Below are 26,263 nucleotides of genomic sequence, written 5' to 3' on the forward strand. Positions count from 1 at the left end.
AAAGATAGAGACCTTTTCATTTTCCCTTCACAAGTCTCTGCCACCCCGAGTGAAAAGAAAAAAACTTGCACTGCTGACACCTCTTGATGCACAGGCGTCCATTAATGCAAGATGTTAGAAAATATAGACCTCCTTTTATTCGATCAAACAGGTGTACTGACTGGGTTCACCGCAGAGTGACCTGTGACTTCCCCACCTCCAGCCCTCAAAAAAAACCAAACAAAAAACCAAACCTGTACATACATCCCCCTTGACAGATGCCTTAGTAATAGAGTGAAGAATCTACTTTCGGCTTATAAACAAAGGGGTGGTGGTGTATCTCAGGTCTTTAACACAGTTTAGGAGCAAAATGCGTAAGAGACTGAGTTTGAAGTAGTTGCACGGTGCCGTTGTAATATCATTCTTCTGGCGGTCGCTGTGAAAACCACCATGCGGTTCTGCAACACCTCCGGGAGGGTGTTCCAGGAGAGTGGGGTACAGCTCATGTTCCTCCTGCTCCTGCAGTGCAGGGTTGGAATCATCTACTTTTCTAGAAGGACGTTAGTGGAAATAAAAGGAGTCAGTGCTTCTGTGGGTTGGATGGCTGCCCTAGATAAAGAGGACCTCGTCTTCACAACTGAGAGACACCCCGAGTCGCGGCCTGCCGATAGGATCCCCAGGTGCAGGGATGAAGGAGCTTGTGGGATCAACCCAGCCTCGACCAGGCTGGACAGGGATCTGAACCCAGTCTGTCTCGTGCCAGAGCGCACGCCCTTGCCACCGGCCCACACTACCTGAAACCCTGGCTGCCGGTTCCCCAGGCCCCTTGGTTGGGAAGCCCCCATCGCCCCTCTGTGGATGGTCCACGTGCCTGAAGGGAGGGGAGCGCCTGAGAAGGGGGTGTTAGTGCCTCAGTTGAAATGGGTGTCCTCGCCTCTTGTCTCCCCTTCGTAGTCACAAATGTTCACTGCTTTCTTTCTCTCTCTTTTTTATTCTTCCCAGGGATGATGACTGACAGATTAATATATGTCTAACTACATGTCTCAGAAATCAAAAGGAAGGTGCTGTCAGAATCACTTGTCAGAAAATGAGATTAGGCGCACTTGTCATTTGCTGAGGATTGCAGTCTTTCAGAGATAAGGTTTCATTTAATGAGGGTAAAAAGCCTCCTTTTAGAAAAAAAAAAAAGAAGAAGAAGAAGAGGGAGCCGGGGGAGCGAGGGTGGGGCAGAGGAGGAGTGATGATTCTTTTTTCCGGTGTCAGCCAAGTGTTTTATCACCTGACGCGATCCCGGGGCACCTGGTAGCCCCTGATAAGGGCGGCCAGGCCCTCTCCACCTCGTCTGCACGGAGCCGCTTCCGAAGCAGCCGCCGTGACCTGCTTTTACCTCTCTTTGGAAGTTGAAGTGCCTTCTCCTATGGGAAGGGGGAGCAAAGCATGTCCTCTAGGTTTAAAAGCAGGCTCAAGAAAGCACGTCGTGTAAAGGAAATGTACAGTCACATTCCCCAGCAAACTGTAAAGCATCCAGTGTGGGTTTCGGTGAGATGGGGAGCTTGTCTGACAAGTGAAGGGTGACTGATGAGGAACAGAGCAGGGTCCCTTTGCAACCAATTGTGTTTTGTTATGGAAGATATTTATCAAGTCTTGTCTTTTGGTTTTTGGTTTTGGGGTTTTTTTTTTTTTTGGGTGTTTGTTGACTCTCCTAAAAGTGACATAGTAAGAGCTCCCAGTATGTGACTTGACACCCCCTGCACCCCACGATTCAGACTGGCGCTTTCTAGACGGTTCTCTGAGGAGCGTCTCGCCGCAGGTGCGGCCCATGCTGCGGAAGTATTTCCAGTGAGTCCCCCTCCTGCCCCCACCCTAGTCATGGAAGCCTCTGAAGTGAACAGCTTGGTTGTGGGAAGCAGGAAACCCACACTCCAGGCCCATTCGTTCCAATCACCTGCCCCAGAACTTAGCGGTGTGAGTCGGCAAGCCCTTCCCCGCTGGCAGAGTCAGCGCATCGGGACTGCAGACAGGACCCAGCAGGAGCGGCTTGTCTCTGCTCCAGGATATCTGGGTGGCATAAATGGCTGGGGGCTAGAAGCTTCTGGACGTGGCTTCGCTCACGTATGCTGTGCCTGGGCATCAGTGATTGGGCTGAGCATGGCTGGGCTGGGCCGCCCCCCAGAGCGCCTGCACGGGTTCTCCCATGTGGCCAGGCCCCTACTTGGGATGGCAGCTGGCTCCTAGGAGGGCACTGCCAGAAAGCGAGCGTTCCAGGGGATGGAGGGCTCCTTGTGACCTCGCCTTGGACATGGCGCCACCATTGCCACTGAGTCAAAGCCGTCTCAAGTCCGGCAGATTGAAGAGAAGGGATGGAGACCCCACCTCTTGATGGGAGAGTGTCCAAGGATTTGCAGCCACCTTTTAAAACTCCCATAATGAGTTTCTTTCTCCTTGTGCTTTCATTTATTTCTTGTGGACAAAATGGTCTATGAATGTCAAGTATATGACATTCAGATATTTTAATACCAATTTGGCATTAAGTGACTCCTCTTTATTAAAAAAATATGCAATATATATGGAAAATCATACATATAGATATAGAAATATCCCTGGTCCGGGACACAGATACACATACACCATCATCGCAAGGGGGAGCTCGTGAAGTCGCACGCGGCAGCTTGAAGGGTGACGTGCCGGAGCCCCGCCCGCCTCTCCATACAGCGGAAAGCAGGCTCACGGCCTAAATGTGCACTTCTCTGTTTCTTCCCAGTCCTTCTCTGTGACACTTCTCAAAAACAGCCTGTACTTACTGCCTGTTTTCTTACCACTTCGTTTACTTACTAACTTTTAATATGTAATCTAGCTCCTGTTTCATTCCCCTGCCGTTTTCCTGGTGTCCACTAAAGACCTCCTCGATTACCGTCCATCTGTCTTCCCTCCGACCGTGTCCTGCAGGATCTCTAAGCATCGGCCATCTCTGAGTCCTGCCCCACTCTCCACCCGACTTTCTGGGAGTCTTGCCCTTCCTTGGTGCTCCAGTGATACTTTCCTGATTCCCCCTTTCACATCCTCCCTCCCTGACCCAGGAAGCATGGACACTGTCTGCCTGTTGTCCTCACCTCTGTCTTCCTCCCGCTCCACAGTCTTGCCCTTGGCAGTCACATCCCCTCATCTCTTGGTAGGGGACACCCTCCCCTCGTCTGTGATCCTCAGCCCCCTCTCTTATGTTCCAGTCCCGGATCTCTGACCACCTCTGGGGTGTTTTCCGCAGTATTTTAGATTCATCTTGTCCACAGCAGTTACTTTACGGCCCCCGGCAGCCCCCTCCTGTGTCTGTGTTCCTGATTTTAACTAGTTCCCCAAGCTGTAAATCCCAGCATCTCCCGCCTTTATCTTGCTTCCTTTCCTCTTCAATCCTTTTTCTCACCTACCTTCACCTCGTTTCACCTCCTTCCCTTGTTGGGGGAACCTTTCCCCCAGGTCACTTTTCTTGACGCCCCTGGGACACCCACCCCGTTCTGCCTTCTAGTTAGGCATGCGTTTGTCTTCTCTCCTTTCCTAAATTGTAAGTCCACAAAGGCAAATAATGTTTTGTTCTCTTTGGGGGGCACATCATTTACACTCAGTAAAAGTGTCCTTACTGGATGAATGACTCTTAGTGTACTATTCAAAAATTAATCGTACAGTACACCACAAACTTTTGGAGCTGAGGAAAGGTTTTGATGAGATAAAGAGGATAACGTGGACAAACGTATGTCCCGATCTTTCCTTGCCTGTCAGCCCTCCTTCGAGGCGTATCTGAGGGAGCAAGACATGAGGACCAGTCATAACAGAATTCATAATCGATATCTGTTGTGTGCTTACTAGGTGCTAGGTTTAATCCTCAATAATTCTGAGGTAGGGATATTGTACTTTCCATCCTATAGATGAAGAAACAATGAAAGAAAAAGTCAAATACTCCTTTATTATTAGTTGAATGAATAACTTACACCCCGAACAAAGCTCCTCTGTGCAGTCTATGGGAGCAAGTAAGTGCCTTATGCTCCCCACGAAAGCAGAGTTCTCCTCCCTTAGCCCAGTGTTACTATTCATTGACCACCAAGCCCAAAGCAACTGCCAGCCCCACCCCTACCAGCTGAGCTTAGTCGTCATGAGTCCTGGAGGCAGAAAGAAGAACCAAGCATGTGCAGACTTTTAAACACGTGCGGCTTTCAACCACAGGGACGCTGTCTGCCAGTCAACGTGGCCCCATCTGCATTAGATGCTGCGTTAGGTGTTAACCACTCAGATTAGCAACCCCGGGGAGAGCACCAGAAGGAAGGTAGGGAGAGATGGCCTTTCCCCTGATCAAACACTGAACGAGTGAATAGCCATTGGATAGTCCATGGTGGGTGTCTCAATACAGTTCAAGGGTAACAAGAGATAAAGTCGATGTGGCGACATGTTACCAATCAAGGAACACCACAGAAGGGGTTCGGGTTATTCATACCATCCTTTCATCTTTTCTGTAAGTTTGAAAATTTTCAAAATAAAAAGTCAGAAAGTATTTTAAAAGAGAGCTTTAAAAAAAAGAAAGAAAGAAAGAAAGAAAGAAAGAAAGAAAGAAAGAAAAAGAGTAATTCTAAGGGTGGGAGTCAACAGTAAATACACAGGGAAATGGTCTAAAGCCAGGAATTTTCTGGTCCCTCAACGGTGATGTGCCAGGAGAGAAGGAAAGACGTAGAATTGGAGACATCTGGTGCTTCTTAGGGGGAATGCTCGGGCTGCCCGGGAGGCTAATTTAAAACTAAATCTTATCCCTGGATCCCACAGCCCTTAATGTGACCCAAACTTTCCATTACCAAATTCTGAGGACTTAAATCCTGATACTGTGTGCTTGAATCTGGAATCTGTCTCATCAGTTAAAGATCCATCCTATTGAGGCCACATGTGTCTGCGCAATAAGTTCTTTTCAAGCCAAACTTTCATGTTAAAAAAAAAAAATCCTGAGAGGAAATACATGTGGTCCTTTTCCCCCTTCAAGCCCAGTTCAAGCTATTTATTGTTTTATTTGATTGTTGAGAAGTCAGAAATGACTAAATTGGTTCCCAATGTGGTCTGCACATTGCCTTGGCTCAGAATGGTCTGAGGAGGACAAAGCCCAGCTTCCAATTGAGCGGTGTTCTGGTGTGTGTGTGTGTGTGTGCGTGTGTGTGTGTGCGTGTGTGTGTGTGTGCATGCTCAGAAGTTTAAGGAGAGGGTGTGTGTACTTTTCTCCCCCTTTCTTTCTGAAGGCCTTTCCCTATGGATTTTAGATTAAAGAGAACGTGATGACACATTAACCCTTTGGTTTTGCTTTTAAAACTCAAAGCTGACAGATGTGTTTAATGAGTGCGTGGTACCAAGTGACAGAGTCACGGGGGCTGGAGAGGCCCACTTGCACTCTGTTTTGATGAGGAAGTTAAATGGTACCTACTAGTTGGAAGGATGAAACGCAAACCGTAGCATGCTTCTAACATTTCACTGATTTATCAGAAAATTCCAAGAGAGTGGGGCGCCCCAGAAAACATAAGTCAAACAGTGTGTCCTTCGTGAAATCAATAATGTAACCTCCAAGAAAATGGAAAGAGGAAAATGTTATTTTCTGGCACAGAGATTGTTCTCTATTTAAAATCTAGATATTAGATCACGTACAATCGCAAGACCTCATATATGGAAAAGAGTGAGAGACAGATGATGGTCTGCAGTAGCCCTGCAACCAGTTTTGAAACCTCCCCAGAGCCTGCCGCCAACGATGATCAGGTCATCTCTCGAATCCTCATAGAGGCTAGTTATTTGCAGTCATTTCCCTGGCCTTATGTTGTACCTTTAAACCCACCAGTCATTTCACAAGCTGCAAGCGGTAAGCGAGCATGGATAACGGAGAGAAAACCATCCATCACCACTAGTGGGAGTGGAGAAACAGCTCCAAGCACACAGCCCAGCTGAATGTTGTTTGCAGCTTGATCTTTGTATAAGAAGGACAACGTCATAAATTAGAGTAAAAGCTACCAGCCAGCACCTATGTTCCCACCAGCCTCCGCTTCGCCAAGAAGTCTCAGCGCTGGGAAAATCCATTGCATTCTTTACCAGCAGCACAAAGGAAAGTCTTGTTACTTCTAGGCGAGTGGCTATTCGAAAGCCTGGCTACAATTTTCCTGTTTTACTAACACTTATAATTAAATCCGTCAACTCCCTCGAAGATTCTGTGTAAATACCAGATGCTCACTACATTTTTTTTTCTCCCGGAGAATATGAAAAGTTGTACAGGAACAGTAGAGGAATTTCAAAGGGGGCGCCAAGCCGGGTGAAGGAGGGCCCCTCAAGGGCCACCCTGGCCTCCCGTAAGTTTCTCCGCCCACACGCTTGGACCCCGCAGGCCCCTTCCCCATCTCTTGCCTTGGTGGGATGTTAACACCTCTGTCCTGGTTCAGGAGCAGAAGGCTTGGAGTGGGGTGTGGTGGACGGAGGACCCTGCGGGCCTGGCAGGAGGTGAGTGAGGAAGGAGAAGCCGCGCCTCCCGCCCCCCGCCCGGCTGCAGCCTGCTTTTCATGTGCCGTGGACGCGGTCCCGCCAGCTGTCACTTGAATTCCCTGCAGTTGATCATAGGGGGATCAGAGGAGGAAGTTCAGGATGGCTCTGGGCAAATCCACCCTCTCTACTCGGGGTGAGAAAATCCTCCTCCAGCATATGTGTTCCCCAGGGGAGTTAGTCACATGCTATCTTCCCCCTTCCCTACACAAAGAAGTGTAACTTTTTGTCCTGGAGGTGATGGTATTTCAGCAGTAGGCAAAGCAACCCCCCTTGGGTTTTCCAGAATTAAAGATAGTTGCTTAGAGCTGTTATTACCTACGGAGAAAGCCGAGAGGGTGTTAAGTGAATCATGAAGGAGAATCAACATACCTGCTGGTGCTGAGATTTTAGTGTGTGGGTTTCTTGGCATTTGAAATGCAAAAACCAGGAAAGGGTGCTGTACCCTCGCCCTCCCCAGCCACCTCAGTCCTGGCAGATTCTCTCTGCTTCGTGTGAGTTTACGTGAAACATATTTAGCACTCCTAAAAGTATCAGCAAAATATTCATATTAAATATGGGCCACCCCCTGCCTCCTTACTTATAAACCATCCTTGGCTTTGGGTTTCCCCCCGGCTAGTTTTGTTGGGTGAGTTGCCTCACAGGGGACTCGTTTCATAACAAAAGGTTTTAGGTAGACCCCGAGACTCCCTTGAATGTATGAGTATGTGGATGGAGGAGGGCTGAGAGCCTGGAGCCCGTGGCCCAGGCCACCTCCGCTACTTTCAGTTTCTATTTGAAACCACAATCACACAAGAGCTGTCAGATGGCAGCTGTGCATTTGGTGGAAATGAGAATTCCAGATTTTATGCTAATTCGGTTTCAGGTTCCTTTGAACCTGCAGTTTCATGAGGCTGTGCTTAAAACTGCAATCTGTTTCAGATAAAAGAAGGGATTACTAAAGACTTTTTAGTTCTGCAAACATTCGCAGCCTCCAAAAGGAACGGGGGAGATCAGATTTATTCTGCCATTAACATTGTCATGTTGAGTTTTCTTCTACTTTATCAAACAGAAAACTTTTGCTTATTTTGGCAGGGATTTTTCCTGTTTCAGGATTTCTTGGTTGCCATTATTTACCTTCATTTCAGAAGTGTTCTTTCTCTTAACTTCAGGGTCCTTGTCATTCCCTTGCAGAGGCCAGAAAGCAAAGGTGACCCTCACGTTATGTCTCACGGGTTCACGTTCTTCCCTATTCTGAATGTCAGAGCTGACCTAGACGGTTGTGTCAGTTACCTACCGCTCTGCGACAAGCTACAGATTCGGTAGCTTAAACCACAATAGTCATTTATTTGCTCACAGTTGTTTGCAGTCTGGGCTGGGCTCTGCGGAGACAATCTCTCTCTGCTGCACTTGGCATCAGCGAAGGCAGGCTCCGCTGGGGCTGGAGGAGCCCCACCCGTGGTGCTCATTCACATGGCTGGCGAGTTGTTACTGGCTATTGGCTGGAACTCAACCAAGTCTCTGGTCCCGTGGCTTTCATTCTGCATGTGTGCCTGCTTGTGCTTCCTCACAACATGGTGTCCTGGTTCCAAGAGGAAAGAATCAGAAACTCCCGGCCCTTCTTAACACCTTACCAAGCACTGAAGTTCCAGAACATCACTTCTTCCATGTTCTATTGGTCAAAACACTTAACAGGGCCAGCCCAGATTCCAGGGTAGACAGCCTGAGCTCCAGCTTCCCATGGGAGACTGGCACGCCCATGTGCAGGGACTGCAGGCCACGTTCACAGAGTAGCCACCCCAAGGGTTGACGTGATATTGTAAGTAGTAATCTGCTTTCAAGAGAATTTGCATGTGCTGTGTTGTTAGCTTATGATGATGGGTTTCTGTATTCTATGAAATTTTACACTGGTGGCAACTTGTGGAAAGGACTTCACAGTTTAGTTTTGAGATATCTTCATTCTCTTCTGTTTTAGTTGGCAGAGATATGGTCATGCATTCATCACCACGTTGATCTCACTCTGTTTATTGACCATCTATTATGTCTAAGTCATGAGAGTACTGTTCTAGATGTTAACAAGAATGATGATGCGGTGGGGGAAGGGAGGAGGGGGAAGTAAGGGTGCAGTCCCGGCCCTCCACTGATTGAGTCTTTTCTCTCCAAAGCCGTGTCCTGTTCCCACTAAGGACAGTTAAATGCCCCTAAAGGAATGACAGGGTCCAGCCAAGAAACAGGCCATACTTATCAGATATGGTCTTGCATCTGTTTCCCTAAGGAAACTTTCCAGATAGGCCGGAGTTTGCCGCAGATGAAATTGCTGGTTTAATTCATTTGTAGTAAAGGTCTGGTAATGGGGATTGTCCAGGACCGGAGAGGCATAGCAGGCCTCTGCAGGTGTGTGGGCTTGCCCTCACCCTGTGTAGCTGCAGTGCATGATCATGGCAAGTGGCATTTGGTGGCAGTTGACTGCTTGCAAAGCATGCTCATTTGATTCCTGAAGCCACAGAGATGGAGTCTATGGTAATGGCCACGTTAGAGCCTCCGACTCCATGCTGATAGTGCGGAAGGGACAGGGAGAAAATGAAGACCAGAACACGGGTGAAAAGGCAGAAATGTTGGTCAGTAAGAATGCTTTCAGGAAATCTAAACTAAGGGAATTCTTTGACCTTATAGCTGCCCACCTAGTACTCCAGCAACTGTATGAGTCACCAAAACAGTAGAAGCAAATGTTTCGCTCTTACCCAAAAGAATTTCTGCAAGTAAATATTTGGACCATCAGGATATGCCACAATGAAGCTCAAGTGAAAACACAGAAGCTTTGTTAGGTCCACGTGTATCAGTCTAGATGGAGGAAGAGAATTTCTGATGCCCTAAAGATTATTAATACTTTCAGGTAACATGTTTCCAGGAAAAGATAGCAAACCCTTTGAGAGCAGGCTGCAGGGAAAGATGTGCTGACAGGCAGCTGGCCCCCATTTCTCTTGTTACTTTCGCAAATTACCTTAACGTGGGATGTAAGCAGACATTCAAACGAAAACCTGTGAGGGTAAACCGCTCACGTAGCCTGGCAGTATTCACACAGCTTTTATAGCTTTACCGTGACCCTGGGATCTTGACGCTGCTCTAGATTTTAGATATCAGAATCTATTTTGACTTAGCTCCAGAACTAACATTTCAGCACTGGGAGTACGTGGAAGTCCAGGCTTGGCCAAAGGAGTGAGAAACCAAGATTCACTCAGTGGTGCTGATGGTAGAGCCTGGTAGAGGGGAGAAGGGGCTGGACATGCCTGTCAGAACCCAGCTGGCATCATGGCTCCTCCACTTCCAAAGGGCATACTCAGACTCTGCATCAGGTGCCTGGTCTGGAATATGGAAGAAAATAGCCATTTTTTTTCTGTTCACCTTACAGGGCTGATGTGAGAGCAGATGACATAATAATTGTAAAGATTTTTGAAAAATATGTTACATAGGCATGTATGGCAGCATCTTATGAGAGGCTGAGTCTTAGAGTGGCGTGGTGGTGTGTAATTTCTGGCCTATGTCTCTTCCTGGTTTAGGGGTCACTAGTTGGTTGGTTGGTTTCTCCCTCCCTTTCATTTCAAGGCCCTGAAATGAAGATTTAGGATCATATTTTGAGCCTGACCCAGACCTAGTATAGCAACAGCCTTTGCCTGACTCAGTGAAGCTAGAAATGAGGGCCCTCAAATCAGGTGCAGAAAAGTAGCTTCCCCTCAGTGCAGAACTTAACTGAAATTATGGTGACACCCCGGTATGACTTGTGTAATGGTGAACATGGCTGGGGAGGCCAGATGCGGTCCCAGCTCAGTGTTCATGTGGCTCATTCAGACGTCCACCTGCGGACGATCTCGGGCGGCTTTAAGGGCCCCTTTCTCTCCCAGGAACTGTGGAAAATTTAGGGGGGCGCACTCAGTCCAAAGTGACTCAGATGCCTCTCACATAGAGAACTGGGGAACGTGGTCGGTTCGCTAGCAGCCCTGATTTTGCATAACAGCCTTTTCTAAGGAGGCTGAAACACAGACAGTTGCACCCCTACGGGTGACGACAGGGACTGCGTTCCCTGCTGGGCCCCCTCCCCCAAGGGCGCGCCTGTGCCTGCCTGGGAGCCCGAGGCTACAGCTCTTAATTTACAGGTGAGTGAAGTACAGCCAGTGTCCTGAGGGAGCCTAGGCCCGTCCCCTCGGGCGTCCATGGGGCCAGCAGAGAGGACGGCCTTTTTTCCTTTCCCCCAAAGGAGTGGGTGCTTGACCACCTGCATTTTTGAAACTCAGAGAAGCCAGTGTCAGTCACTCCTCCCCAAACTGAGACGACCTACTCCCTGATGCCTTGTAGCTCACGAAGACAAGATGCTGCTCCACATGCCTTCACTCAGTCACTCGTTTAACCCTCAGCGGCTGCTGTAATCACAGGAGGTGCTGTCGTGGCCCTTTTTTACAGAAGAGGAAACCGAGGCACAGAGAGGTGGAGCAATCTGTCCACCCTCACAAAGCTAAGACACGGGAGTGGAGGAGGAGCCAGGGGTTGGACCCAGCAGTTCCATCCTCAGTAGCTACGCTTTTCACCACTAGACCAACTCCTCAGATGCCTCCAGAGAAAGGGCTGGCTCCGGTTTAAACACCCTCCTCACCAGTCTTCCTGGGATAAAAAACACAACAAGTTGCATCGTATGTCATTAATTAATGTTTTCAACAATAGTCTATAAGGGCTGGATTCTATTACTAGCTCCATTTTACAGATGAGGAAAGTGAGGCTTAGGAAAAGTTAAGTCAGTCATGACTCAGGATAAACCAGCTATCTTGACGGAGACTGGATTCAAACATACACCCTTCTAACTTCCACCCCACACCCCTAACCACCGAGCCAGGGACCACGAATTATAAAATCCAGTAAGCCTGCTTAAGAATGAAATCCTGGGATAATTTAGGCAAAGGCAACTAAGGGAAAAGCCTCACCAAAAGCATCTTCTTTTCAACCGAACATGTCACTTTCTTCAGTGTATCATTGTCATGGACTTTATTACTTACGTACTTTGTTCTACCCATCCTTTTAGCTCATGCAGACATTTTGGGGACATTTCTCATTTTAATTACGCCTGGTCCCCCACCCCACCTCCATTTCTGTATGGAAACAGTGAGAGGAGCCACGATTGGAGAGTCGAGCAGGTAACTAGGGCAGGTGAGTCCCTGCCCTCCAGGGGCCTGGACTCGATATCGAATGCATGTCTCTAGACCCCAAATCACAAACACCCATCAGCGCTAAATGGTATGACGGAGGTGTGAGCAGTGCGCAGGTGAGCACCAGGAAGGTGCGACGACCCCACGGTCCTGCTCCCATACACTCGGGTGGGGAGTAAGATGTGACTGGGAGACGCCCACAGAGAGTGAATGTTTTGTTTGGGTTTTTTTCTTATTTTTCATTGCCTTCCTTTGTGGGATTGTCAGATTCTGAATATTAATACTTTAATGTAGGTTTGTTGGTAAAGTAAGAGATATTTTATGGCTTTGATACTTTTTCCCCCTTTGTAGTTTATAGTACACGGTGAAGTTTGAAAGTGAAATTCTTTTTCTTGACTTCTGCACTTGGAAAATATTTATTCCCTACCACGTCTCAATAGTATGCATCATAAACTAACCCAGTTCGGTTTATTTACTTCTCTCTCGTTGCAGCCCCATGATCAATGGTCGCAACACAGGCATATAATGGTGGAGACTTTGCTTTATAACAGTAAGAGTGTGAGCTATTGCAGTCTCCTCTCAGAGTGATAAGTAACAAGGCTTCCATGTAAAAAAGTCCTGTTCTGAAGGGATAGGGGCACAGAGCAGAGGGGTTCGAGGCCACTGACGTTGACTAGCTGTGCATCACTAGAGAAAGAGATTACCATCTCTAGTTCAAAATGAACTGGCCTACCCAGGACAAATCCCTAGGATCCTGAAAGAGTTTTAATTTCCTAGGCTGGACGGCATGGAAGGTGGAAGGTCAGGAACTCGCAGAGGTGGAAGCTCCTGGACACACTTGGCAGTGGGGGAATCTCCTGCTTCCTGGGGGCCAGCCACCTCTTGACTCAGTTCTCCGGGCGAGGCTCTTGGTCACTGGCCACAAGGAGCTGCAGTCAAACTGCAGGCCCCTCTAGGTTTCTCAGCAGTGGTCTCCTGTCCTGAGTGTCCCTTCACTTTATCAGGTACCCAGACACTGGTCAGGCAGCGCCAGCCTGCCAGCAAGGACCTCAGCCACCCATTCCTTCTCTCTCATTGTGCATCTTCTGAGGTCGGCCTCCTAGAACTGTGCTGGGTACATGACGCGTAAACACATTCCAAGATGTGAGTTACATCTGCGAGAAGCCAGGTAGGTTCAGGAAGAAGGCCTGTCACGGGGAACAGGCTCGCGTATATCCTCACGGTTAGATAATAAAGTGCTGGCTTCGGTCTCCAGACATGTCCGTTCCTTATACCACTGTCATGGCTGTGGCGTGAATGGAGACGCCAAGACACAGTCGAATTTAAAATCAGATTGATGGAGCGGGTATCCCGCATCGAGAAAAGGAACAAAACACGCTTCTGCACCAGTAAGAAACCATTTGTCTGCTCATAGACAAAACTGGGCCTATTTAAACCAGAAATTAGTTTATCACGTCAAAATGATGTCGCTGGGCTGCCTGTATTGTACGTTTTAAGAAACTGAAGCTCTCATTGTGAGGAGGTTGAGCACGCCTTTAAAGCCTTTAAAGCCTTGCAAAAGCTGGTAACACTTTGCTTGGGTCAAGATTGGGCGTCATAATCTGTAAACAAGGCCCACGTTCCTCGGATCCCCACAGCCTCGCAACGTGACTCGGGCTGTGCGATGTCCAGTTCCGACCTCGTCTGGAGGAATTGTGGGCGGTCGTGCCTGTGTGAAGGGGGCTCTTTACCCTCTAGTACTGTCACCACTTCTGGGGGTTGGTGTCGCTTTTGATGTTCTTGCGGTTATTTTCCTCATCACTGGAGCGGTCTCCAGTAAGAATCCCATAGACGGACCTCGCAGCCATCCCAGAATGTACTCCTGTTTTGTTGGTCTCCACCGCAATCAAATTAAGGGCGTCGTCTTTAATCATTGTAGCCAACACCTGTATCCCACTTGCTGAGTGCCAGGTGCTGTGACTAACCACAGCCCTATGAAGTGTTAGCACTGTTGTCATCTCTTTTTACAGATGAGGAAACTGAGGTAGGAGAGCGAAGAGATTGGCCTGAACGTCTCCTGATTCAGAGATGACAGGGCCATAGTGGCAACCAGATGCTGGCTTTTAATCTTTACCAGAAGAACAAATAGAAACTTGTATTTTCAAAGCTTGAAGAGCTTTAGAATTTGAAAAGATCAACCCTCCAGATCAAGCCTCCAGGAGACAGAGAAACAAGCCAGGTGGCTTCCCCAAGGCTAGCAGGAGACAGAACCCTTGTGTTATCACTCCCCTTTCCTGGTCTTTTCAGACTCCGTAATTTAACATAGAAAACCTGGAGGAAATCTTTGTAAAGACTTCCTCTTCCTTTAAACCACCCCCAAGAATCACCCAGCCTGCGTTCTATTAGAGAGTGCCTGGAGTTTGTTATATTTATGAGGGAGAATACCTTGAAATTAATGAACTTTTTCTGTGTAAGGTACTTGACAGAAGACCAGAATTTTTAAGAAATATTTTACCAAAGGATGTTTAGCCTCAGTTGGGTAATTTGTGATACAAATTGAATCAAATAATCACATTTTAAGCTTTGAAACTCTGCCGTTATATGTAGATTGATTAAGAACTTCCATTAGTTTTTAAACCTAGTTTAAAATGTATTTTGAGAATTGAGGAAGGCTCCGTATTTTAATTTAGCTTTTTTTTTTTTTAAGTTTAGCTAGCTAATAATAAACTTGCCTAAGGTCTTTGACCACATATTAAAAATTGTTTTTGTTTCTGAAGTAATTGATCTAACACTGGAAAGATCATTGAATCCATATTCTTCTTACCTGCTTCTTGTTAGGGGCTCCCTTTTATAAGATTTGCTCTTCTGAGATCTGGTTCAGAGGCTGAAGGTGATACTAAGAAGCCATTAGTACGAAGTATGTTAAACCTTCTAAATATAACAGACACGATGACGGCCAGTCTTTGACTTTATAATCTTTAAATTAAAATTCCAATAAAAGGAAGCTAAGTTTCTCAAAGAAGAAAAAAAAACCATAATAAATCTTGATTCTTGCAAGTCAGATCTCTGAGCAGGATCCAATCACCCAGTGTGTAGATAATCCATTTTTTCTTTCTTCCTTCTATGCTGTCCTATAGCCACGCCCTTCCAATTTTGACATTGATTCCCTCCCTTGTAGAAAGGAGGGGGAATAGAGCAACTTGGAACCCAATCAGAACAGACTCATTCGTGTGTCTGGCAAGAAGCTGAGAAATGAAGCAGAGTGGTGGTGGGGGAGCAGGGACAGGGCGAGGGGCGCCGGCAGGGCACAGGGGGGCAGACTATGGATGCAGTAGTGCAGGGGCTGAGTCTGGGTTCTCTGGAGGCTCAGTTATGGGCAGTTCTGCATTCCTCCCAATGACAGATAATCAAGATACAGAGACACGTGCAGATCAGTCCCAGGCTCTCATCTGAGGTCTAATCCCTGATAATCAGAGATGACAATTTAATGCAAGGCATGGTAAGTATCAGAAACGCTGCCTGATGAAAGCACTTCAGAGGGCTAAGTGGTGGTTTGAGTTGGTCCTCTAAGTTGCCTGTGCTTTTGTGTCTCAGTTTACCTGCAGGGGACCCAGTAAAAGCTCTGGCAATTTCTTCCTTGAAAATATTGATTTTATTAGCAAACAAGACAAGAATTGCTCCAAAAGAAACATTTTAATGTCTTTTCTTGAAAATGCAATGTTTGCTTTTGAACTATCTTGGTATTGTAGAAACAGCTTCAGAATGAGTGCCCCCGCTTGAGGGCCTCGGTTGGTTTTTGACACACCTCGTAAGCAATTGGAAAATCCAACTCCAAACTTAACACCTTCCAGGGCAGCTTTTCTTCTGATTTCTCTGGGAGTCAGGGTAGAGAAAAATCTCTATTACCTATCTGGAAAAAAAAAAGTGTTTTTTTTTTTTTTAGAAACACCACATGATGCTATCATTTGTGAAGGGGTGGGGTGTTGTGAAGCTGGAGGGAGAGAGCCTCTTATTTCCAAAATGAATTGTATTTGGAAGTTAAAGGGAAAAAAATTATGCCCTACGGCAAGCACCCACTTTTATTCCCTTGAGAGGTTTTTCAAGAGTGCCATGAAATCAAAGAGTGATAGGTGTTGAACTTCAAAGAAGTGAGGAATGGACATTATTGCTTTAAAGCAGCCTCCATGTCATTTGTATGAGAGCCCCGTCCCTTTGCTCTCTTCCCTGCTGCACTCCAGGTACCAGTGGCACAGAAGGGAAAGCAGGAGCTGTAAGCTTCCCTCTCACCCACCTCAGTGTGCTGCTCCCTGCCAGAACCCTTCCAGTGGTAGCCTAGCCCTTGCTTCCCGTGTTCCCTTGTGCTGAGAAAAATCTCAGCAACTTTTCCTGGGCACCAAGGCGGGACCTTGCCAAGCTGCAGGGGTGGAATGAACTCTTCAGATGTTTCCAGAGGGTCTCCTCACCCTCATGTATGGCCTGGTACTCTTCCAGGGCCTCTGTGGTTGGGACTGTGAGTCAGGAGGCCAGGATTCTGCCAGGGGCCCACCAGACTGGATGGAAGGGAGCTGTGGCGCTCTGGTGGGAGTGTGTTGCTCAGGGGACTCCACCAGGGGTCACGTTTGTGGCCATTCAGCACACACCCCCTCCCCCCCAAGGCCCTATACTGGGTGCTAGAGAATAAAACGATAAATGTCAGGATGATAGCACATTTAGTGAGGCAGTGTGGTTGCAACCATCTCTACTGTTGTGTGTGGGAGGTATATAAATGTCAGTGGATTTGAAGACTGCAGGGAGCGGGAACCTGTAAATGGCCAGTTCATACACTACCCTTGAGACCTAACAAACTGCCTTCGGCCTTTGATCATGGTGGGGATGAGGTTGGATTAAAACCTTTTTCCCTAATACTAGACTCTGACCAACCCACCCATCTACATTTTCAACAATGTACCTATTACTCTTTTGTATTGAGCACCTACTATGTGCCAGGCGGTTTACATGCATCACTTTCTTAATGAGCCCTCACAACTGCCCAGAGATCCCGAGATGTGACTGGCCTAGTGGCAATTCGACCTCAGCCTGCAGGCCTAGTGGCCTTTCCCTGCCGCGGCGCAATCTTGGAAGCGGCAACTGCGGGGAGGGTGCAGAGCGTGGCAGTTCCCGCCGCGCCTGCCCGCCGGGAAGGCAGCCGTGGGGACCCAGGGCCCAAGCCGCGGGGGGAGCGACAGCTGTCGATGTCGCGCCCGGGGACTGCGCCCCCGCGGGGCCGACCTGGCGCCGGGGCCGAGAGGAGGGGCGGCGAGGGGCGGGGCGCGCGGGGCGGGACAGAGGAGGGGCGGTGGCACCGGCGTCTCGGGCTCGGCGCGCGGAGGAAGTCCCGCTCCGAGAGCTGCGAGCGTCTGGAGGAGGCGCGCTCCGCGCAGTCGGGGAGCGAAGTCCGGAGTGAGGGGCCCCAGTGGCGCCGCCGCCCCCCTCCCAACGCCCGTCCAGCCAGGGAGTCCGCGGCGCCGGCGGCGGCCGCCGATGGAGTTCACTTGACTGGCGAGCCGGCGGGAGAGGCAGGCGCCCGCGAGCGGAGCGCGGGTCGGAGCCGAGCCAGCCCCGGGCACTCCTCGGCCGCCCGCCCGCGAGCTCCGGCTAGGAGGTGCTGCCGGCCGCGCGCAGCCCGCCCGGCGCCCCGGCTGCTGCAGCGCCGCCCGCGCCGCGCGCCGGCGGTATTAGCCCTAAATAAAGACTCCGGGAGCGTCTCCTCCAGCGCCGCGGCGGCGGTGGCAGCAGGACCGGGACCAGTCAGCCCGCGGCGCTGCTGGAGAGGCGGGAGCGGCAGTCGGAGAGCCCGAGGCGGCCGCCGGGAGAAGCCGCCGTCGCTGCAGCCGCCGCCGCCGCGCGCCCTCCTCCTCCTCCTCCCTCTCCCTCCTCCCCTCCGCACATGGTCTCCTTTGTCCTGTCGCCGCCGCCGCCGCCTCGCTCTTAGCTCCGCGCGCCGCGGCCGCGGCTCGGGCCGCTCCTCTCTGCCTCATCCGCCCGCCGGCCCGCTCGGAACGCCCCTCGAGTCCCCGCCGTGCCCGGCCGGCCCCGCGCGTCGCAGGAGCAGCCGGGAGGCAGCGGGCAAACGCGGGCCGGGCGCTCCCTCCCCGCCGCCCGCTTGGCCTCGGCCGCGCTGGATGTGTGCGCGGCGCTGGCGCTCGGCCGCCCCGGAGCTGCCGCTGGTACGGATTTGGTTCGCGTGCATCCGCTTTCAGACTTTCGCCGGGAAAAGAGGAGAGACTCCCGCGGACGGAGCCCAGTCGGAGTTGGGCGTTTTCTCTCCGTGTGTTTGGCTGTTTTTCCCCCTGGTCTCTGACGATCCCCCATCGTGAGCCTTGCTCAGGAAGCAAACCATGAACTTGGGGCTGACAGGACCACTTAACCCTTTGCGACCAGGTAATGCAGCCCTGGGGGCGCGGCTCCCTCGCTCGCCGCCCGCGGTCGGAAGGGAGGTGGCCGGTCGGGGGTCTTTTGTTGCGGCGGCCCGGCTGGCGGGCAGGGGTGGCAGGGGCGGGCTCCTCGCGTCTGGCGCGCCCGAGCCCCCCGCCGCCACCCCTCCTCCCGCTCGCCCGCCTTTGTACTTTCCTCCCTGGCCCGCCGGGCTCGGGCGGGGAGCGGCGGCGCGGGCAGCCGGAGCTGCTTGGTCGTGCCCGGGAACCGGAGCCGCCCCGGCGCCACCCTCTCCGAGGGGCTCCTCTTGCCTCCGGCCGGGGCCGGAGCCTGAGCCCGCTCGGGCTGGAGACCTTGACGCTGCGCTCGCTGCCGGTTCTTCGCGTAGCGCTTCCCCCCGCCGAGGTCGGGATCCTGGCCCACACGCGGTGCCAAGAGAAGCAAAAGGAGATCTGGGCTCGAGATCCGGCGGTTGGGGAAAGAACTCGCTTAAGTTTCGAGGAGGTTTTTCTTTGCTTGTTGGAAAACCCCTCCTCGTGCGGGTGCGGATGCGGAGGGCCGTCCCTGGGGTCCGCGGCCGAAGGGAATTAAGGTGGCCCTCGAACACGAGCGGCCACGTCCCACCCCTGTCTGCACGGAAGGCTTTTATTCGTTTCCCTCATTCTCTGTGTTCCTTCGTTCAGTCTGTTTGACTTATTTAACTTTTCTTTAACCACCAACTACGGCGTCTAGTAATTTTTCAAGATTGAAAAAAAAAAAAAAACCTGATTCTACCTCCCCCCAAATAAAAAGCAGCCAGAAGAGAGAGCTTTGTTTCTCTATCATTTTTAAATGGAGCCACTTCACGCCCTCGCCCTCCAAAACCGAGCCGGGGGGCTGAAACGAAATGGCGAGCAGAATGTCACGATCTTTAGTGTGTAAAGGTGCCCGCGTGTTAAAAAAGGAGAGAAGCAAAAGCTCTGCTCGCCAGCCAACTCTGGGCTCACCACGTTTCCATTTGTCGTTCCCGGTTTTAAAACAAACAAACAAAAAAAAACCAACAGAAAAATGGTCCAGGTAATATAAGGAATTGCAGATTTTCCCCTGAAAACAATAAAAAAGAAAACATCCCAAAGATTAAGATCCAATAAAACACAAATTTGCACTAATGCTTTAAAGCGCAAGTTGAATTTGAAAGTTTATCGAGAAAAAGCAAAGAATTTTTTTGTAGTTCCTGCTTAAAAAAGACTTTGGCTGAGAAGCTCTTTTCTGACTTTTCCGGGACTGTGGTCCGCCATAGTTTTAACCTAACCACCTGGATGGTAGAAAGAAGGGATCCAGACCATTTTATGATTAGGCTAAGTCTCCCTGCAGTCGTTTTCTTTTAGGTGTTTTTCCGTGGAGACCTTTTTGAGACCCCCGCCCCCTTCCCAGTAGCAAAATGGCTTTGTGACGTGTATCAGAAAATTGAAGCGCTGGAAAAGCTCTTATTAGAGAGCATACTCTGAAGTCGCTTTGAATATCCTGTCAGGCGTGTTTCCTTAATAACTTACTGGTTGGCATCATAATAATAATCACATCCTCTAAGTTCACTTCAGACAGAAGGATCACTTAATTGGCTACTTGAGAATATGGTGTGGAGCCCAGTGGAGCTGACGGGTGGCAGCCCCAAGGAGGGTGTGCAGGACAGCCAAAGGGCCTGTGCACCCACAGCTTCTGTCCTATTTGATCTGTCTGTCTCTCTAACATACATCCCCAAGTGCTAAAAGCTGGATCAGGACCCTTTCCCTCTCGTTACCCATGCTTTTTGCATTGGGGGTACCGTACTTTGCTTTTATATTTCTGTGGGCCAATTAGACTCATTTTAATAGGTAGCCCCCAAATCTGCAAGGATTATTTCAGTTTGGTAAAATGATTTCATTAACAGCTCCCTCCCCCCCTTTTTAAATCTCAGCTGTAGTTTAAGCCATGAATTTATCATAGCCATTCCAGTTTGAACTTTTTCATTGAAGAATGGTGGAATGCTGTTGAAGAATGATGGCATGCTCTTATCTCCAAGTTTGTAGCTGGGAAACTTGTGTTCCTAGAAATCTCACTTAATATTATAATATAACAACATTATTCCTATAGTTTTTGCTTTTATAACTCAATATTCTTGATTTGTCTAATGCATATCTTGTTTCCCCCTCCATACAACACATTTTTTGGCAGTTTATTTTTATAAAAATCTTCTATAATTACAATTCTATTTAATTATGTTTAAAATGTCAGGAAGGCCCTTGGCATATTTTTGATTCATGCAAGATAAAAGGAAAAAATCTATCTAGGATTTATTTTATATTAAACTGCTTATGTATAAATGTATACAGCTCGACACTAGTTTTCACATACATTTTTTTCTTCATCTACTTATTAATCTTTGGAACCAGCCTGAGAGTGGGAGGATTAGAATTAAAATAAAGGGGAAAATAGTCCTAATAATGATATTTTATGTCTTTCTGTATCACTTGCATTGAAAACTAGAACTTATTCCCCAGATACCACACAGGAATATCTCATCTGTCAACATAACACAAAAAGACTAAATTGAGTATCTTCTTTGTCCCCCAAAGCCAGCTCCAGAGTCAGAATATGTTGTATTTAGATTCCCCCCTTCCCCTATTTCTTGTGTTTCTTCTAGATTTATTCAACATCCTGTGCTTTGCTTTGTCAAAACATGCATCTCTGTGTATGAAGTGTGATTTCTTACAAGGGTTGGGTAGCAAAAACAGCATGAGTATAACATAGCCATTATACCTTTAAATGCAGATACCACCATCAGATTGCTATATAGTGGAAATGCTTAATTTTTAAGTTAATTTAAAAAATTTTCAAGCTCTAGAAATAGTCAGTGCTTCTGAAACATCGTAGCATTTTTCTCCAGACCGACTTCATGTTGATTTTCCAGAACATAGTGTATAATTTAAATTGGCTTTACTCTTGCCATTTAAACAGGTTTATTTCACTTTCCTCGAGACACTGTAATAATTAGCAGACGTGATTTCTAGAAAATGGAAAGGAAATAATGCCGATGGCACGTATAGTGTCCGGTTGTTGGGCAGGTCGGCTTGCTTCCCTTTCAACATCAAGGTCGTCCTGGTTACTACAGGGGCCAGGGATCTTGGGGTCATCAGAGGAATCTTTAAGAATGAATTTCAGGGAGTTCTGGTCAACTCTTTTTAGTGAAGAAAAGCAGAGAGTGAAATAATAGGCATTTCTGGTTTGAGAAAGAAAATTGAAAAATAGGCATGTCTGCAAATATCATGAAAAAAGTACTGTTTCCAAAATAATAATCTGTCAGTGAAATTGCAGAATCATTATGTGAATGAGCTGAATTGCTTTGTGTATCAGCTCATAGAAATATGTTTTGCACAGATAATATGTCTAATAAGGACACGTTTTTAAAATCAGATTTTTTTTTTCCCCCAGCAAATAGCTGCACTGCAGGTCTGGCTCCTGCAGTCAACTAGCACCACCTTATGGCGGATCTGGGGAAATTGCTGCTTTCCTCTTTAGGCTCTTCTAAACTGTAGGAAATTGATTTAAGATGATAGTAATGATGATGATGACCACGGTATTAATGACAATAATAATCCTTCTTTCCCCTTCTTGTGTTTCAGGCATCAGACGCCAGCTCTGAAAAACTCTTCAATACCGTTATTGTAAACAAAGGTAAGACTCCTTAAATCTGAGCAATAGCTTATCTTTATATTTGTTTCATTGTCATTGCCTAGGACAGAAGCATGGAGAACAATGGTCATTCTCTTTTCATTCTGGAGCTACTGTTCAGAATTTGTGTTTTTGCTTGAGATAGAATCTGTGTGCTTTTGGATGCATCAAAAAGCAGTTTATTTTAAAAGAATACATCAAAGCCTTATTTAAATTGATTTGACTAAGAAATTACTACTATCTATGTGACTTTCATTTAATGTAGGAAGCGGTAATGGAGAATAATAGTTCTCAAGATGCCTTAACTTTATTGTTACTTATCAACTACCCAGCAGTTGGAGAACTATAAATAGCTGATTTGTTCTGCAGACTCTAATAACCAGTGCATGTTTAGTATTCACAGTATTATGGTCATAAACCAAGCCTTACTCTGCTGTGGGCTTTCTGTAAAGTTAATAAACGAGCAAGAGGGCAAAATTTAAATACGTGCTATCCCATTAATTTCTTCCAAACTGCAATACAGAGTAAGAGAGGCTAATGATACAGCAGTACATTAAGGGAAAACTTATCTTAAATCACTGCCAATAGGTTTCTGAGCAGTGTTCATTTGTAACAGTATTGTTGGAAATAATGAAATTTAAGGGAGCTTCAAATCACAGGACTTTGTGAAGGTGTGTAATTTGAAGAGTATAAATTATACAGATGATTTGATCGCTTCCTCTTCACTGTAGAACCTGATTTAGGTGCTTACATGGTCATTGCTAAATACAGTGTGTGTGTTTCCTGTGGTGGTCTCCTTCTGTGTTAGATGGAAGATACTTGAACAGGGTTGGGCCTTCATGGAGTGAAATTTGAAACCACCTCGGCCATCTATAGCTGCCTTGGCTGGCATTTTTGCTAACTGGTTAGTCAGACACGTTTCCAAGTGCAGTTATTTTGAGCTCCCAGATTATTTTAGAATTTGAACCAACTGCAATTTTAAATAGTACATTATGTTTAGAGTTCCCTTGAGGTGTCCATGCTGATGTGATTGCTGTTACTCCCAGAATTATTGTCATATTGAATTTTATCTTTTTTTATTGCATAATGGAGTGTTCCAGTTTTATATTTCATCGTATCTTTTGATGGACTGAAAGTTTGTATAAATTTGTTGTCCATAATGCTAAAAGCCCAATAAAAGAAGATATGTTGCAGTTTGTAGCATACAGGGCTCATATGTAAAAATGCGTAATTGGTTATTGCTGGGTTGGACGAGGGAAGAGGATTGGTAGACAGTGGTGTATCCAGGCGGGACAGGAGGAGGAGCCTGAGGCAGGACAGGTCACCAAAGGGAGGTCTTCTCTGTTTCAGTGACACCCCGCCCCCCCTCCCCCAGCCCGCCAGCCCCACGTGACTGTGTCTTTCCTGCTGTAGGGCTCTGGAATGCGTTTCCCCTCTCTGGGATCGGCCCTAGCAGGAGAGCTGGCTCTGGGACCCGCTTTCAGGCCCCGCTGCCCCCGCGGGGCTGACAGGCTCCCTTGGGGCGGATGAGGAGTGATTGACGACGCGCGTTGTCCCTCTGCCTCTTCCCTCCCGCCCCACCATCCCACCCAGCTGCCCTTTCCAATCCAACATCTCCCACATTCTTATTTTTGTTTACTTACAGAGTGTGATTTGTGGCGTCTATTTGGTTGTGAATAGTCATCCTTCTGACAGGGTGCCTTTCTTCTGAGCTGCTTTTCTGGGGGTGATTTAGTTGCCTTGAAAGGATTAGGGTTTCTTTGTGTACACTAAAATCAACATAGGCTGTTTCTAAGCTTTGCTTGGGAAACCATACACAAATAAGCATTTTAGTTGATGGCAGATTATTCCTTTGCCCCTTATTTCCATCAAAATGGCCTTTCTTTTCTCCTCCTGAGTTTCCCCTTAATGCCTTATGCTAATTCCTGTTGGTAACATGAATGACAAGAGCCGGAATCAATGCAAATCCAGGTGCTGCAAAGTAGAAGGACTGGGATCCAGCACCCACCCTCCTCCCTGGAGAGAAAGAGATTAAGGGGGGGCAGGGGAGAGGGGAAGCATGGGGGCAGTTTTGTTAAGGGGATTAGTATTCAAACTGCTAAATATCAGGAAAACAGGTTCAAATAGAGAGTCATTGTACGGCGATAATGTCAATAATTGCTTCAAGACAGGTGCAGAGAGTCTTGGGTCTGTGCTTGTGGGTTCAGTCTGTTTTTACTCCGGGTAGTGGCAGTGTTTACTGGATGGATGGTTGACAGGGCCTTCAAGGAACTGTCAGCTTCATGCACATCAAGTTCAAGTTCTCCTGCAAAGCGGCCTGCCTGCCTGTAAGTCAGGTCTCCCGTCTCTGTCCGGTGTTCTTAGCCAAGAGCAATAAAAAGCCGTGTAAGAAAGGGCAAATTTACACCAGGTAACAAACACCACTGGGAAAATCTTCAAAGCCTCGGCTTATTGAACAGTCTGACAAGAGTGCAGGGAAGCTGACACGTGTATTCCTCCACCTCCAGATGTTTAAAGCTACATATCACCTCTCCCTTGCAGGAGCCCCACCGCGTTCTGGCCTTCCAGAAGCGTGGCTTTAAGCTGCTGGTGAGATTATGCTGCTGAGCCCGGTGGCAGGCAGATTTGGTCCATAAAATTTCACTGTGGGAGGGCAGCACTAATCTCACAAGCTGATTGTGCTGGGGGGTTGCGGGGCGCAACTTTGATGTCGGGGCCCTGCGGTCTGGGGACGCAGCTCTGGCTGAAGCAGCAGGGGCCGTGGCTCAAGTCCCATCAGTCTGTTTGGGAGCTGGAATAAGTCGTTTCGCCTCTTTAGGTCAGAATTTTCAATCATAGCAAAACCTCGCCCTGGGCCAACGTCTCCAGTGGGGATAAAAACAATTAGTTGGTAAGAGGGAAGAGGCCAAAAATGTCGGTATAACGACCGTGTTTTATGTCCCTTCTGCCTGTTTGATTTTATCTTGACTCTCCCTTTGTTGGAGAGTCTGTCTGATTTAATAGAGAACCAGAAGTAGATTTTTGTGTTAAGGTGTTCCGAATCGCTGCTCTCTTCTGATGCCTTTTATTTCCCATTTTGAAACAAATTAATCAAACAGGGCGCTTCCTTGTACACACGACGTGCGCGGTGAGAACTGAGCATGTCGAAAGGGGTGGGGCAGTGAACCTCCAAATTGCAGGGCTTAGGCATAAAAAATAGTTTAACTTTAATCAAGGTCATGGTTGCCTTATTTAATCTTTATGTGTTTAAATGTTTACAGGATGTTCATGTGAATTTTATGAATCCTTCTGTCTTTGTGACTCAACCATCTGCCAAAGGAAAAATTAATTTTCCCAGCGAGACAGGCACACAGAGAGACTAACTTCTTGTCCGTGCTTAATTGGTTGAACTGCTCTAGGAGCAATGGGATTTGTACCCCCAAATCCTGGGCTATTTATCCTTAAAAGGAACTAACTCTTCAGTCAGTTCAGTGTGTCCAGCCAGTATTAACCTTTCTTACCTATTCTAGGTCCTACTTCTTGGGGTTTTGCCACTTTGATAAATGGGCAGAAATGCAGAAAATGAGTCTTTGGCGCACATGCCCATCCTGCCACGATCATGAATCTCTTTTGAACTGTAGCGTTGCTCCAGGGCACAGCTACCTGCTGAGGAAGGAAAAGGGAAGCCCTTCTGTTCTCTGGGGCCCTCTGTGGACGTGATACCTGCCCTGGTGTGGGTCCACGGGCTCGGTGAGGGTTAGAGAAAAGGCCCTGAATTGCTTCTTTTCCAGGATGTGTCCTGCAACCAAGGCAAGGCACAGACGAGAGGTGGCCAGGAGGTGTATTTCACCCCATCACTTTCTCACCCCTTCTCTTGCCTTCGCCTGTCTCTAGGCAGGGTTGGACCCTCCCTGGGAGAGGTGCCCCGAGCTAGCTGTTGGAGAGCTGTGCCTTTCTGAATAGCTGGGGTGGGGCATGGCCCATGTAGCGATGAGGCCCCTGATTTGTGATTCCCTCCTGCTGTGAGCACCCGGTGTCTCCTGAAATGTGGACGTCAAGGGAACAATCACCCACCCTCCCAAGTAGTAGACCCCCACCTCCCCTCCCGCAGGTCAGCCCTGGGGATTCTGGGGGGCACTCACTCACCATGACGAATACCAGACGGAGCACTGGGGCCACCTTGAGCCCCTGCTGGCCAGGGCTGTTTGTGCTTTCCCAGGCCTTACCAGACCTACTAGTGGACACACTAGGCTGCTTCTTGGGGTCGATTTTGTACTAAGAGTTTCCAAGGGACACAGATGAGGTTGGAGACTTTAGATTAGTAAGACCTTTAGGTGTTTTTGACAGTATGGTTTTATCAGCAGCATAGAAAGAAAATCTGGCTAAAATATTGGTTGAGATTCGAGATGAGGTGAGAAAAAAGTTACTACAGATACTGCTTGGTGTGATGAGGTTCAGTAACTGAGAACCCAGTAAAATCTTTCGTGGTGATCTCACTTCATCCGTCAGGTTTA

General features: G+C 48.1%; 1 protein-coding gene across 7 annotated transcripts in view; it reads left to right on the plus strand.

Moving 5' to 3' along the window:
- Window positions 1-26,263, plus strand: part of AUTS2 (activator of transcription and developmental regulator AUTS2) — a 1,021,698-nt gene that overhangs the window by 921,651 nt on the left and 73,784 nt on the right. For all 7 annotated transcript variants that reach the window (XM_074345970.1, XM_074345974.1, XM_074345973.1 and 4 more), the window contains one exon: window positions 21,722-21,773. In XM_074345970.1, the coding sequence (XP_074202071.1) occupies window positions 21,722-21,773 (52 nt within the window). The remainder of the gene's footprint in view (window positions 1-21,721; window positions 21,774-26,263) is intronic.

This window comes from Camelus bactrianus, chromosome 18 (genome assembly GCF_048773025.1).
Source record: "Camelus bactrianus isolate YW-2024 breed Bactrian camel chromosome 18, ASM4877302v1, whole genome shotgun sequence".
Taxonomy (NCBI): domain Eukaryota; kingdom Metazoa; phylum Chordata; class Mammalia; order Artiodactyla; family Camelidae; genus Camelus; species Camelus bactrianus.